This window comes from Lissotriton helveticus, chromosome 2_1, assembly GCF_964261635.1.
Source record: "Lissotriton helveticus chromosome 2_1, aLisHel1.1, whole genome shotgun sequence".
NCBI lineage: Eukaryota > Metazoa > Chordata > Amphibia > Caudata > Salamandridae > Lissotriton > Lissotriton helveticus.
This window is the reverse complement of record NC_136059.1, coordinates 350,671,269-350,687,175: the sequence shown is the minus strand read 5'-3', so window position 1 is coordinate 350,687,175 and position 15,907 is coordinate 350,671,269. Positions and strand designations below refer to the sequence as shown.

The 15,907-nt window shown below is 44.2% G+C and overlaps 1 protein-coding gene across 1 annotated transcript in view; it reads right to left on the bottom strand.

Annotated features, from left to right (window-relative positions):
* Positions 1-1,024: 1,024 nt before the first annotated feature.
* The window catches only part of SKP2 (S-phase kinase associated protein 2), a 128,476-nt gene continuing 113,593 nt past the window's right edge, over positions 1,025-15,907 (bottom strand). Inside the window, exons 9-10 of the mRNA XM_078674949.1 lie at positions 7,372-7,479; positions 1,025-4,584 (exon numbers count right to left, since the gene is read on the bottom strand). Of these exons, the coding sequence (XP_078531075.1) occupies positions 4,371-4,584; positions 7,372-7,479 (322 nt within the window). The 3' untranslated portion in view covers positions 1,025-4,370. The remainder of the gene's footprint in view (positions 4,585-7,371; positions 7,480-15,907) is intronic.

The window sequence follows — 15,907 nt, the reverse complement described above, 5'->3', positions numbered from 1 at the left end:
AAGTCACAGAAAGAAAAGTAGCACCAAGCTCCATTGGAAGACAGAGCCGGACATTTGACCTCTGTCTTTGAATGCACAACAAATGTGACATGAACAACATTTACAGGCCTGTTTATAGAAAGGAGCAATCATAGAAAAATACAAGGAGAGGTATGTGTGAAAAGGCGTTGCTCCTTGGGAAGGACAAACTGAACCATGACAGCATAAAACAAATAAAGCCAGCAAATAAAAGCTAGAAACAGTGTGTTACAACCCACAAAGCCAATGGTAAGCAACAGGCGAAATGCATCCTAAGGAAGCTTTATGAATGACAGCTGGGCTGTCTGGTAGGCTTCGATCTAATGATTTTTATGTAAAACTGATCCTTTACGATACAATGTTTAGAAAATTTACTTTTATGCTGCCTGTTACTAGGTTTCCATAACTTGTTATCTAAGTCAGTGTTCCTTAAACTGCGGTCCAGGGATCCTTGGGGTCCACGTCGCCCTCTCATGGAGTCCACACCTGCTTAGAAAATCAACTAGTATTAATAAAGTGTATATAACTAAAGAAGAAAAATGTAAAACTGAAAATGTTCTGCAAATATGAATGATTCATTATAATACAGACAAATAACCGCAATTGAATTTAGAAAAGCTCCAACCTTTCCATTACAATTTTAAATACGTTTTAGTGTATTTGTGCACAGAATAAAATATTTCATCATTTGTGTATTTGTTAGGCGAATGCTTATTTCTGAACTTGTGTATTGTGTTTCAATTCATATCATTGAAATTTCTTGGACTGAGTCCCCGGTTTTAAATAATGACTCAGTGGCCGTCCCCAGATTCCAATATTGATTTAGTAGGTGGTCCACCGAAGTCTAGAGGTTAGGAACCACTGCTCTGGATATAGGCACAAAAGAAATGAGACCGCTTTGAGAATCACTGCTTTCCTGTTGGTTGGTTTTTTAATCCAACAAACGCAAAAAATCAGGCAGTGGTTACAAGCTAATAAGGCGCACACTGCGACAGAAGACAATGCATTACATTTTAAACAGATATTTAATGGGACAGAATTTGATTGGAACAAAGTCAAATTAAGTTCATAAAATAACCGCTTGTTTACTGTATAAAGCTTATGTCTGAAAGTTATCCACATTAATTGCCTGGGAAGGTAGGGTTGTCACCACAGTGAGGCTGCTTGCATTGGAATGCATGTGGATAGTAACACAGCAAGTGCTGATGGCCCAGGTGACCATTTCCTCAGAGCTCGCACCCAACACATTTACCACACCTAGTTGAAGTGGACATCACTCCATACCTAGCCTGTTGATTGTTTAAAAAAGCCCATCCTAAACATGAAAAGCTTTCCTAAAAGGCCCTCAATTTTGATGCCATCAACAAAATCTTGGTTTGGGACAGAAAAGTAGTAGGAAGACCCACAGAACAGGTAGCTGTGGTCCAACTTGAAACCAAAATATTTCTAGCAATACTCTGTGTAATGTATTTCCTCGAACAAGCAGGAGTAACAAAGTACAAGTGAAAGGTAAATATATATGACCATTTCATAATTGGGTTTGTAGCTAAAAGGTATGAAAAACTGAAGTGAAGTGTTACATCACCCAAAGATGGCGACTGTGTGATTCACAAACACTTCGCGAGTGGCTCAGAAGTACAGACCAATGTCCTATTGCTGAAGAGGCTGTTTATAAAGCTAGAAGCTTAAACAGGAGCTACTCCTGGGTACGGGGACTTTGGACTCTGCATAGAAATGGGGCTGTATTGTCCGGAACCTGAATCTGATGTTTGGGTACTCTTGTTAAACATGGGTGCTCCCTCTGGGACTGTTGGGGCCTCCCTCACTGATCTCCAGTTGCTCTCTGTGTCTCGAAAATTAGTAATAAAAAAAGGGTTGGGGAAAAAAGCTTCACAAATCAGAAAACAGGACAAGTAGGCTTTACATTCCTTTGGCATTTCATGGGCCAGATATTTAAATTTTGTATGCTTTATCACAGCAGAAAATCTGTATTAACACATAGGCCTTGGACTAGAAAGGGTGCAGCCTATACAATTCACCCAACACTGCCAGGCCAACTTCTACTGACTTAAGATTGGTAATGTTTGACAGTTTAAAGCACTAGTCTCTAGCCCAAGGCGTTCAAAGAAGAATTGGCCTAAACCATTGCAAACCCATTACCAAGGGCATTGCAGACATACAAGACAATATTTGTACGTAGAGCTCCGCCGTGCAGGTTAATATTCTACAAGTAACATTAAACATTGTCTTTCGATATTTTAACTAACTACTTGGAAAATTCAGAAATTAAGTAGACTTTTAATGATCTTTTAAAAAGTGACATAAGCAATTTGTGTCTCTCTCCCTCCATCTTTACGTTCAATCCAATTCACTAGCATCAGTTTTTGCACAGGTGTGGGCAATAAAAGCTTACAAAGCTCTCAAATATATTTATGCTAAAAGAGGAAACCATCTAGTAATTGCTCTCAAATTAAAGTTGGGTTTAGTTTTGCCAAATAGAAGGCACATTTAAGTCTCCATCCTAGCAGGTAGACTATTTCATGGGGCTATCCTGAGCCGGTTTACTATTAGTTATGTCATATTAGCTCCTATGCCCTAGAATATAGAAACCATTGAACAGGTTTGATTCGATTTTGTACAAGGCAAGCTTGTTTCTTCCAGTAAGAATTTGGATACAACCTTAAGTGACTCAAAACACAGTGGGTGCTGCAGGAAACTGCCAGTTGAAAATCAGCAGCCTCCAGGGCAAACATTACAATCAACCTCGTCATGTGGACTGTAGGTATCGTTTTAAATCTGAAGAATAAAAATTGATTTGCAAATATGACTGTGTTAACTTATCAAAGGTCTATAAAAAAAATTCATTACAATATGACAGACTATGCCAGAGGTGCGAACGTTTTATCTTTGAAAAGTGCGCCCCTGCAATAAAAAAATTGGAAACAAAAACCATTTTTAACATTGTTCTTTTAGACATTTCAGAAAATTGGTAAAATATGCATCTCAAATTTACGTACACTTCATTTGCTTCCATTTTAAAATTTGTTCACACCTTAGATAAAATTGTAAAAAAAACATTGCTCTGAAATGGATGAACATTGTTGATAAATATTAAACAGTTAACACCTAATTTCCCACACCATTTTAAAGTATTTTTTTGTTGTTGTTACGAATGCAGAATTACTTCATCAGTAGAGGATATAACTTTCCACTTGGACGACTAGTACAGGACATCATTGAGTCAGAGCAAGTGAAAGAATAAAACAATGGCCCCCTCTAAATTTCACAATCACTTCCTTGGACAGCCTAGTTTGTTCGGATATGAAAAATAAAAATCCGGTTTCCTTGATTAGTAGACTGTTGTTACGGACATCCTTATACAGGATCCCTGAGGCTTCACATGGAGGCCAGGTTTTTAGCTGTGACAGATTTGATGCATACACGAATGATTTACCTGCTTGTTGATCACAGTAACCTTTGGTATGACCATCAATCTCAAGTCTTGCTACATCACCGTCTCTCACCCTCCTGATAATGAATGAACATAGGTAAATTCCTCCCACAGATCTTAAAATCGAAACTGCAGATACAGTTATACAGGGGTAGGATATAAGAGTGGAATCACCCCTCAGTAAACCAGATGCCAACTTCAGTTTCCAATTCGGACTCCTTGATGTCCTTGTTCCTTATCTGCTGAAACTTTAGACATGCTCCACAATTAGGTCATTTCCCTGATCTACACAGCAGTTTGGGATGAACCAAAAGTGTTTGGCCATGCAAATTAAAGTGTGAATGTGACGGTTTAGTGAGAGACATGAAGTGACAGAACTGAATTTGAGAGTGAGAGTGTGCAAGTATGTTGGAGTGAGAGTGTTTATAAAAATGTGCTTGGTGTTTGATGTGGAGTAGGGGTTGTGTAGGTTAACTTTCAATTTTCTCTCAGAGATCAAACGTCATGGATTTATTGATGACACCAGATTTTTGATCATAGAACAGTAAATCCAACTCCATAATCTATACACTTCAATTACCAAGGCTGAAATTGAGAACGCGTAGAAGAAATGGTTGCACCTTTAAAAAGCCTAAAAGTAAAAACAGTCCGTACATATGCCAGCTGTTTGGTGAGGCCGCAAGCCTTACTTGATGGGTAGAGTCAAGGAACAAGCACCTTGGTATAAGCCATTACTGAGAGTTAGCACATGTGCAACATTTACGGAGAGCGGAGGCAATGGAAATGGGTGGATCAGGTTCGAAAAACAGCAAGCTGAGGATGAGGCCCTAATTTGAGGTCTCAAAGTACAAGTTCCATTCTGACCACATCACCTCCACCTTGCACCAACAAGATTTCCAAATCACAAGCCATCATTCTGTCGAAATGTCAGCCTGCATGTCACACCCCAGATGTCCCGGTTCCGTTTGTTGCCCACAGTTGGTCTTGCAATGGTAGTAAAATGGGAGCAGTTTATGCTTAGGTGAGGCAGTGTTTCTTTGAGGAGCTGGAGCGAACTATCAGTCACAATTCCAAAGACACTGAGTGCCTTTAAACCGGGAAGATTTCCAAGTTCACTAAAAAAAAAAAAAAAAGTACTTCAGTCGACTTTCTAAGACAGCAGAGTATAGAACAACAATACTTTTATGGGAACCTTCCATTCTTATTAGTTGGTCACCCTATATATTCTCTCTCATCCTAGATGATAAAACATGCGTAACCACTAAACCATAACTAAATATAACGAAAGCTAATAAATTCTACTAAATCTTCAGCTTCTCTCAATGTTTGCTTGAGTCAAATTATTTTCTATTCTATTCTATGGCTGGCATCTCATTTTATTTAGTGTTTGACTATCTTTGAAACTGCTATTCATCTTAATAAGAAATGATCTAGCATAGGATGTAGCTTTATGATCACCATTTTCCTCTCCCATCAGGTTTATCATGCCGTTACAGTTACCTCATGTCCACCCCGCTTTTAAGATGGCGACCAAAGGTAGGAGCTTACAGAGGAAGGTGTACGTCACAGGATACACCAAATGGGGGTCCATCGACGCCCAGCAACAGCAAAAAAACTAAACAGCAGGACTACAAAATAGTGGAGAAATCTAGACCCAAGCAATAGATGGCAGAAAAATGCACAGCACGTGGATTGAGAAAAGATTCACAATACAAAAAAGAAGAAATACAGTATTTGCTTGCAGTTTACAGGTGTGTGTTAGAGAGAGTTTGTTTAAATATCTAAATATTCATAGATCCATAGTGGGGCTCTGGATGAGACCTCTTCTTCCATTTGTTTATTCAACTTTCTTATTTTGCTTTCTTCCAGAACAACATACATTATGGGACAATGGCTAAGCCCACTTCAGCCATTAGCTCTCTTGCACTGCAAGTGGTGGAATTGGTCCTGATCAAATGGGCCCCTTTGCAGATAAAAGTTCACTTTACTTCCAAGACTTTTGGGCCAATACTTCATTTTGCCAACACTTTTTTTTACAATTGTCTTTATCCTTTTTGTAGTCATCCTTGTGTGTTCTAAAAAGGGTATGCCTGTTTAAGTACACATTGCACACTAAGAAGCACTTTCCCTGTTGTACTGAAACTATATGTGATTTAATTGCTTTACATTTTAAATGTTTATTGCAAGTCTTATTTTTAAGAATATGCTTGAGCTCCAGTGCACGCTTCTTCCACACGGGGGTTCAAATAATGTATAGGCTGCACAGAGCTGAGATTATTGCATTCATTACAAAGGGACCAGACAGTCAACAAGCTTGAAACGTTTGTTCTTGGCAGACATTTTGTCCTCGTTAAAATGTGTTGAATCCAAAAACCACACACACAACAGACCACAATAGGCCCCATTACGAGTTCCCTGTTATCTCTGCTGGCAGATTCCGGGGCTGGAATTAATGATATTGGGAGGCAATGCCCCATGGCATAATGCAGATTCCAAGTTATTTCCCATAGAATATGGAATAATATGCAGATCTGGTAATAGTGAATCCAATTTCGCTTATTTTGCCTCTTCTGACAAAAATAAGAGTCTAATCCGCAAACATTTATGGCCTACTTGTTGTGGGTAGTAAGTGCTGCAGGGCCTTATTCTTTTGCTCGTGGGATGGTGGAAGGGTAGCAGGGAGCTGCAGGAGGGCTGGTTCCTTTTTCCATCAGATGAGCAGAGAGCTTCTTCTGCTCCCTCAACTGAAGGATGCTGGCAGCCAGGGGCTATGTGCACCAGATGCCCACAACTCTGCAGGGAGGTCTCGCCTCAATGTCTCTGAGCCTCAAATGATCAAATATGGAGTTTGTGGACCTCATCCTTCTTTTGGGGGAGGGAGAGGGGGGGCATCGGGAATGAGATGCCATGAGCAGTATTACCCCAATATACCTCTTCTGGCAACTAGTAATGGGGCCCAATGAGGGAAAGGAAAACAGCTGAGCTGAGATTCTCCATTTCACTCTTGTGTATCAGAGAAGAGTGAAAAAGAAAAGAGATAGGGTGGATAAACACTTTAAAAGCACCTCTACAAAACAGCCACTTCTGTGCATATTCAGGTGGACAGTCTACAAATTGTGGATTTTCTAACTCGAGACTCTCACCATTTGAGAACAAGTGTGTCATTTGTTTAGACAGTCTTCCCTGAAGGGTTGTTTGTGGACTTTCCAGCAGTCACAAAACCCACCTCCACTTCCTCTCCTTGTGAGCAAAGGCTTATTTGGCTTATTCTATTTGGCTTTTACTTTCATTTTAAACATCTATTCAAATGCGTAATGGGCGAGAAAGATTCTCTGGCCAAGCCGTCTTTAATTTAATGTCTGTGGAGCAGGAGGTTGCGTGAATAGCAGAAAAAGTCCAGGCTTTCAGATGAGAATTGCTGGGTGTGGTGAGGGCAAGGAGTTAGACAGTTTTAGAGAATACATTGCACTTCCCCACTAACACTCTCCACCGCCATGGTTCAGGGTAAGTACCAGGTCAACCAAAGACACCAACGATGAAACTGACAGGCCAAACGACCCACTTCCATCTCATAAGAGAGCCAATCCACAGCTTTTCACAGCATGCATGAAGCAAAGAAGAAATTACTTCAGCGGTCATTCACACCCAGGACATAGGAGATATTCTCCAACCTAACACAGCAGGATGTATCCTAAGGCATATCTGTCTACCTATCCCCCGAAGGCATACCTGCCCCAAATCCCCTGAAGAGTTTGTCTGACTGCATACAAATACTCATGAACCAACCAATGCATGTATCTACATGTATGCATTTGCAGCAAAATGTGCTTAAAAACTGGCAGCCAGAGGCTAAATTTAGCACTAACTTGTGTAACGAGAAGTAAAGGGGCAGTGTAACTTACAGTAACGTGGCAGGTGAAATCTGATAACATCGACTGAGAGACAGGTTATTGAGGTAAATGAGCTGATGAAAGTCTGGAAAACACTCCGATGTCAGCATTACGCTGTCGCTAGAAACATAAAAATATGCAATTTGAACAAATTGAGTAACCCACAGGATAGTATGGTTTTTAAATTTTAATGCAAGATTTCATATTAAAACAACCGGTCCCTTGTCTTTAGGAATACAACAGAGGGTACAAACATTCTGTCAGATAGAGCAAGGTGTTTACAATTTTGTTTTTTTTAACTATTTACCTGTCAGAGGACCACTGTCAACAGAAACGTCTCAATGACATCTAAATGGTACCTAAAGTGCACCAAACCCCCCAACCCCCATTATGAAGATAATATTATACGCAAAGCAAAACATTGGATTAAAATTCAATTTTCTTCCAAGCCCGCTAACCTTGGTATACGGATATTTTTTTCATTACCTCATTCCCATTAATTGCAGCTATCCCATTGGAATGTATAATGCTACAACGCATACATTTACAATGCATGCCTTTACAACGCAGTTTTTACATCGCAACATACTTTGCAACTCATTCTTTTACATAGCATGCCATTACATCGCATTTTCAGAAACTACCTTTACAAAGCATTCCATTACATCGCATTATACCTTTACAACGCATACCATTACAATGCATACCTTTACATTGCATTTAAGATAACTGTTGGATAGTATAGGGGTAATAATTACTATTTCAACTCCAATGAGTGCAACAGTAGGGTAAGTGTCAAATAGTGTAAGGGTACTATGTAACGGTATGCACCGTAAAGACTTGCGAAGTAATGCCTGCGTTGTAGTGACATGCATTGTAATGACATGCCTTGTAGTGACATGCAATGTAATGGCTGTATTGTAATGACATGTTATGTAAAGGATGTTGCGATGTAATGACTGCTATGTAAAGGTAGTGCGATGTAATGACTGCGTTGTAAAGGTCGTTTCCCTCCCATTGCTCACAGTCAAGTGCCATTTTTCACAACAAATTAAATTGTTCCCACTGGGGACCACAGTATGGTTTTAAGCAACTTCTCTGTGCTGCCATGCAGGGGATTGCAGGATTCCTAGGAGGGCTGAATGCAGGACACCTGGACTTTTGACATACCACAGTCAGTGTGCACTGCAGGCACACCTGGGCAAAGACGGCCTTAAAGAATACTGGATGCTGAAGGATGCTGCAGTGGCCTGGATGCTTGCAATGGCTGCCCACTGCACCAATTACACATAGTAAAGTGTATTCAAGGTAGCAGTGGCCAAATAAAGACGAGTTAAATCACCAATTCAGTAAAGAAGCATAAAAGCAACTACTTCCCTAAATTAATGGCAATGTTATGTTATGTTAAGTGCGTTTTATAAAGCGCGCTGACACCGAAGCTTCCTGGCGCTGATAGACAGAATAGATGAGGGGGGGAGCCGAGATCTAACCAGAGGTGGGGAAAAGGTGGGTTTTCAACATTTTCCTAAAGTTCAGGAGGGAAGGGGAGGATTTGATGGGCAGAGGGAGGAGGTTCCAAAGCACGGGGGCCAGGTGAGAGAAGCGGCGGCCGCCGAATCTCTTAGTTTTGCTCTTGGGGGTGATCAGCAGATCGCGGTGAGCTGATCGAAGATTGCGTGTGGGACAGTGAGGGATTTTAAGAAAGCGGGACCAGGGCAGTAAAGTGCCTTAAAGGTGAGGCAAGCCACCTTGAAGGCGACCCTTCGATCGACTGGGAGCCAATGAAGGCACGTAAGCAGAGGCTTAGCTGATTGCCATCTAGGGGTTCCATGAATCAGGCCGCCTGGTTCTGGACAACTTGAAGGCGTTGTATAAGAAATTGCGGTAAGCCGTGGTAGATGGCATTAGAAAAGTCCAGGCGGGAGAGTACCAATGAGATAACGGTTTGGGTGAGTGCCGCCGGGGGAAGAAGGTAACGGACTTTGCGAATCCTCCGGAGTTGGAACATACAAGAGGAAACCACCGCTCCAACTTGAGCCCTGAGGGAGAGCTCGGTGTCAATGATGACACCCAGACTCTTTACTGTTTTTACAGGGGTAGGGGGGGTCCGAACTCCGACGGCCAGAACTGTGGACCCCAGTAAGCGTGACTGAGCCCTGGGAGAAGGAGCTCAGTTTTACCGGGGTTCAACTTCAATTGGTTCTGGTTCATCCAGAGTTGGATGTGAATCATGGCTCCGTGAAAGGTTTTGACAGCGTGTGGTTAGTTGAGGGAGAAGATGATTTGTAGGTCGTCCGCATAATTGTAGGTGACGATATCCCATTTCGAGAGTGACTGAATGAGTGGCCGGAGGTAAATATTGAAAAGGAGTGGGGAAAGGGAAGATCCCTGGGGGACACTGCAGGACGGCGGTCTAGGGGCCTAGGCGGACCGCCTGTGTTCTTCCGGTAAGGAAGGATTTGATCCACTCAAGAGCAACGCCCTGGATGCCTGCCTGCTCGACACGGTGGAGAAGGATGTTGTGATCCACCGTGTCGAACGCGGCCGACAGATCCAGTAGGACGAGGGCTTGGGGGATTCCCGCGTCCGCGCCGCTCCTGAGTGTGTCAAGGACTGCCAAAATAACGGCTTCAGTGGAGTGGGCAGGTTTGAAGCCGGCCTGATTCGGCTCGAAATAATAGGAGGATTCTATGAAGCTGGACAGGCAGCGGGTAACATGGGCCTCCATAAGTTTGGAGAAATAAGGGAGAAGGGAGATGGGGCGGTAATTCGACGGCTCCGACATGTCCGCACCAGGTTTTTTTAGAAGAGGTACCAGGATGGCATCCTTAAAGGCGGTAGGACAGATGCCACTGCAGAGAGATCTGTTCATTAGGTGTAAAACACTATCTGGTAGATTGAGGCAGATGCTCCGCAGGACAGAAGGTGGGCAGCAGTCATTCGGAGAACCAGATTTCACACGAATGGCTAGTTCTGACAGGGAAGTGGAATCTAGAGCAGGGAAGGAAGTAAGGATCGAAGGGTTGTTAGAAGAATTATCCGGTAGTGGCGATTGGGAAGGTGGAGGGATAGATTTTTTGATTTTTGAGATTTTTTCTACGAAGAAGGAGTTCAGAGTATCACAGGCCTCCTGAGTGGGGGTCTGGGCTGGGAGAGTTCTGTCATCTGTGGTTAACTCATTCGGAACTCTGAACACCTCCTTAGATTTATCAGTTGCCTGGAAGATCCTGTTGGCAAAGTGTTCCATTTTGGCAGAACGGATAGCTGTTTTGAAATCTTTGCGTGCGGCCAGATAGGATTGTTTGGCTGAGTCCGAATAGTCATGTCTCCAGGTGCGTTCTAACTGGCGTGTTTTTAATTTCCGGGCTTTAAGATCGTCGGAGAACCACCTATGAGAATTCCGATGTCTAGTACAGGGGAATTTGACTAAGGGGGCAAACCGGTCGCTAGCCGACTCTAGCCAGGAGGCAGTATCTCGTTCTAGTCCGTCGATGTCGTTGAGGTCGTGGATGACTGGGCATGAGTCCGCCAGGGTGGTGAGGAAGCCCTGGGAGTCGTATGAGCTCCATTTACGGGAAAAGCCACCAGCCATCAGAGGGACGGGAGTCTGACCGGCAACTGTGATGATGGTATCCACTAAGTAGTGATCAGACCAGGCACAAGGAAGTATGTCTGGTGGGGACAGTGCCAGATTGCAGGTCCAAATCTGGTCCAAAATGTGTCCCTTAATATGGGTGGATTGAGAGACCTGTTGGACGAGGTTCAAATCTCTAGAAGTCTCAAACAGCTCAGTGGCATGAGGGCCAGCGTTGGTGTCGCCGAACCAGTAGTTTAGGTCACCGAAGATAGCGAAGCGGGAGTGCAATGTAAGGAGAGAAGACAGTTGTTCACTCATAGTGGTGGAAAAGGATGGCATAGGATGTGGGGGCCGATATAATAGGAGGAAGGTAAGAGGGCCGGTATTCGTTTGCACGCTAATGAGGAGATTCTCCACCTCAGGGAGGGGAAGAGAATATGAGGAGATGGAATTCAGGCGTTTGGATATGATGGCCGCTACCCCGCCCCCGGGCCGGTCGCCAGGACGGTCGGCGTGAAGAATGTAATAATCGGGGGGGGGGGGGGGGGGGGGGGGGGGGGGGGAGCCGCCAGAATGTCTGGCAAAGATTCTGAAGTGAGCCACGTCTCCGTGAGTAGAAGGATATCAGGATGGGAACTAGAGAGCAGAATGAAGATGTCCTCAGAATGTTTTACCAACGAGCGAGTATTCAGGTATGGTACCCTGATGGATGTGGAGTTCCTAGTCGACGTGGTTGGAGGTAAGCATCCGTCGACAAGGGATTGGTCAAGGCGCGAGATGCCAGCAGCAGAGATGTGTTGCAAGACCATAGAGGATGGTAGTGTGGCAGAATTCTGTAAATCTCTAAGTGCTTGGGGGGAATATCTGATAAAGTGGTCAGCATGGCGTGCCCTCTGGCCCGTCCTGGCGCGGACGGGCGCAGACGGGCTTGCCTTTGGCGCGCCCGTCCGCTGCGCGGACGTGGAAGACACATGGTTTAAGTAAGAAGAAGCAGAAGGGGGCGTGGCCTGTTGTCGAGGGGGCGTGACCTGACCAGGCTTCCCCACAATGATGATGTCACCAGGAATGGCGGCCCGCGACAGCGTTAAATTGGCTGTGCAGGGGAAGTGCTAGCAAAGGTGATGGTAAGTGAGTAAAGTTAAAATCACAAAGAAAATACAATTTTTAAATGAGACTCGTTGCTCCCGGCTTTCCGCCTCAGGAGTTCTTTCTATCAATAGTTAGACACTGCTCAAGTTAGGCCTTGTTTCATGCGAACAAGAAAACAGCATACACACGTGCACCTGGATTGCCATTTTGGTGTTTGCTTAGCTCTGACAAAATAGAAGCAACAATAAGAACAAGGGAGGATATCTTAACAATGGGAGACATATCTGACAGCAACCAATTACAGACAGATGGAAAATTTCAGTAGTTTTGTCTGTCTGAGCCAGAGATATAACTGAGTTTTCAACCAGGTTTCGTCTCAGTTAGTTTCATGTTTTATTTTTACGGCATACTTGATTTGCGAACCATGCATGGCCAAACTTACCCAGCAGGGGTTGGCCACAGGTATCCTGGCCCAACCCACCACAGGTGGCCAATGTTAGCCAAGTGTAGTGAGTGTTGACAGTAGGGCATCCTACCCACCTCAGTGGGCAGCTACCCCTTGATGGGCACAGCCGAATGCCGCAGGGCATGCTTGTGGGGAGACCCAGTGCCCAAACCTAACTGGGCATGACCTTCCGCGATGCTCAGTAGGAGTTAGCTGCAGGCTCTGCGCCTACCTGCAACGGGTCCCAGCCATGCAGCACAAGGCCTTCTGTCAGATCTACATACACCTCAATGGGGATTAAGCGCAGAGCCTGACCACAATACTCTGCTGGTGGCCAACTCTCACTGCAGACAGCCTGCTCCCAATTTGCCACTGGTGGCCAGCTCAAGCTACATGCGGCCTTTGGTCGTGCACAGTGTTGGGGCCTGCGCCCAACTTGCCATAGTGGACAGCCAATCCCCACTGGTAGCCAGCATGGGCAGCCTTACCCTGCTATGCACGTCCTTTGACTGCTTTCTATTTCCTCCAAAAGGTTATTATTTTTTATCTTGTATTTTTATTTTAAATTGGAAAATTATTTTCCCCATATATTCTCATGTTTTAATTTCAGTGAAAATGTTTTATGAAAAGTGAGACGTTCAGCACATAATGGTACCTTTTTTGCGACTCACAAAATGGCAGCTGCGAGATTATATCTTCAAATACACACGAAACCACAAAGAGCACACTTTGAGTAAAGTTCTACTTTTATGCAAAGTTTGGTGTATATCTGTTCATCCGTTCTGGTCGCAGGCATGACTAAAATACCCTGAGCTAACGTGGGGAAAAACTATTATTTCGACCCCTTCCGCTTAGCTTTTTTCCTTTGCACGGATCTTCATGAAAATTAGCATGCCAAACCTTAGCTAACTACACCTAGCGATTGCCACATACATCCATGTGACCAAAAGGTATAGGCACATCAGAAAATGCATTTAAACAGGAAGTGAAGCTGAGCCATAACTACACATTGGCAGTCACCACCGTCTAATTATAGTTGGCGATACTAAAGGGGATGATGGACGGAGCGTTTGAGCATATCAAACACTCATCCCCAGTCAACTGATCTGGGTTTAATCCATCATCATTCTTTAGCTCACTTTACCACCCCAGTTCAGACATGGCCATATGCAAATAAGTCTGACCCTGTGCCTCATGGGAACAGTCCAGCCAGAATGGCCAAGCCATGTCTTCCCTGGACCGGAAACAAGCATCCTGGGACCGCTTTCATGTTCATAACCCTCATCAGCCAGGCTATCTAGAATCCAGTGGCAAAGTGAGCAAGGAATCCACGTCTGGGCATACCCTGCCAACTCAGGGCGAACAAAGCGATACCAGGGTATGCCCTGACATGGGTCCCTTGTTCATTTTGCCACTGGATTCAACCTAGCCTGGCTGATGACGGCTATTTAGCCAGAAACCGATCCCAGGATGCCTGTTTCCGGTCCAGAGAAGACATATCTTGGTAGTTCGGGCTGGACTGTTCCCTGGAGGCACAGGGTCAGACTGATTTGCATAAGGCCATGTATGACGGGGGAGGTGGAGTGAGCTAAAGAATGATGGATTAAACCCAGATCAGTTGACTGAGGATGAGTGTTTGATTTGATCAAAAGCTCCGTCCATCATCCCCTTAGGTATCGCTTAATTATAGTTGGGGCAGAGGTTTATTAGGAAGCATGTTTTTGTTTCACTAATACCCGCCACTGTTTGATGAACCTGCATGGAAAACCTTACAAAGTTCAAGGACCTCCACCCTTTTCTGGAAAGTTTTGGGTAGAGGCCAAGAAAACAAGCATTGGCATAGCCAATAGGTCTCGCCATTGGGCCCTTAGGAGTGTTTAGCCATGCAGCACATTATCCCCACTCACAAGCCCACTCACTCCAACAACACATAGCACACTGGGACCAGTAGGGCCAATGTTATGAGAAAGTAAAGTGATCAGACAGTGCCTACTCTTGTGGGGTACAAATAAAAGAACTGGAAGAGGCACATCAGACATGGGTCAACTTAAAATCTAAGCAGTCTTCAGAAAAAAAGAATAGTCTACAACTGTCAACAACCACAGAGGCTATTTGCCCTGTTGGTGCTAGTGTGGTGTAGTGAGGAGCAAATATGCTAGAAGGGTAGCTAAATAGCCATCATAATTATTGTTAGCACACCATGGATTGGCCCTTGTGCTAGGACTGGTGATCCAAAATAGCACCACACACATCATCCCAGGCACTTAACGCAGGACAGCTGAGAACCAAAGCACTGCCCTCTGGAGATAAAAGGGAGAAAAATCAGGGGATATTTATCCAGCGGATTAATAATCTTTAATGTTACTTCAGATAGAATAATAACAGGACATATACACCACCATTGCATCAAATAATAGGGGGGCCTGTAGCCTCTTTCTGCCATTGAGCACGCCAAGCCTCTCTCCCACCAAAACCTCCTCAATGGGGTCAGACAGTGTCCATCATTTCCGGCGGCGTCTCAAGCCCTTACCAAGCAGAGAGGATTGACCTGCCAAGGATTCCATAGAGTGCCCGTGGAGGAGGGGCGTGTTCTAGCTTTAGAGCGCACAGTTCATGCACTCTGCGTCCAAACCTCATCTTTGCAATCAAAGAGCAAACTGGAAGTAATAGGTTAAAAGGGCAGGATCCCTTCGAAAGAGAAGTGCTCAGTGTCGTGCATTGGAGTTCTTGGCAAATCACAGTCTAGCGTGACATTCCCACAAAGCATGAACAAGCCTAAGGGGTGAAAATAAACACTTGCACATAAATGTATATCCACAAATCCTTTTTGGGAAGCCAACTCTAGTAACTTAGGGCATGTTGTACTGACTGTTTACTAGGGAGGGACGAATATTGTCAACTGCACAATTATTAAAAGTACAATTATTGCATCAAATATTTAACACAAAGAATACATGATAGGGAATGAAAACAACATGGAACAATCCTTACAGCAAACACCGCATCACTACTTATTCTGACGTTTTTCGCCCCAGAATCAGGGCACAAGTGTTCATAACTGTTCAAGGGGTAACGGGTAGAGACGGATTCCTGAAATTCTTACACTTTATAGCGACCACAGGAACGTGATTCTTAAAACTACAATAAAACCTACAGATGTTGGGAGTGACACCAGCCAAGAACATGCTTCCTGCCAGCACTGAACTCAGCAGGCCAGGAGGAAAGGCTCAAATACTGCAGAGGAAGATAAGCAAAACAAGCAAAGCGAAAGCACAGCGTGTTGCGTGTAACCTGACTCACCAGGAATGCAGCTGCCACCCTGCGCGCCGCTGCTCGCTCCAGAGAGCAAAATGCCGTGTGAGTGACACATTGGAAAGCAGGTGGATATGCACCCGCCTTTGGCCATTTGCTTGCTTACATTATTGAAAAACACACGC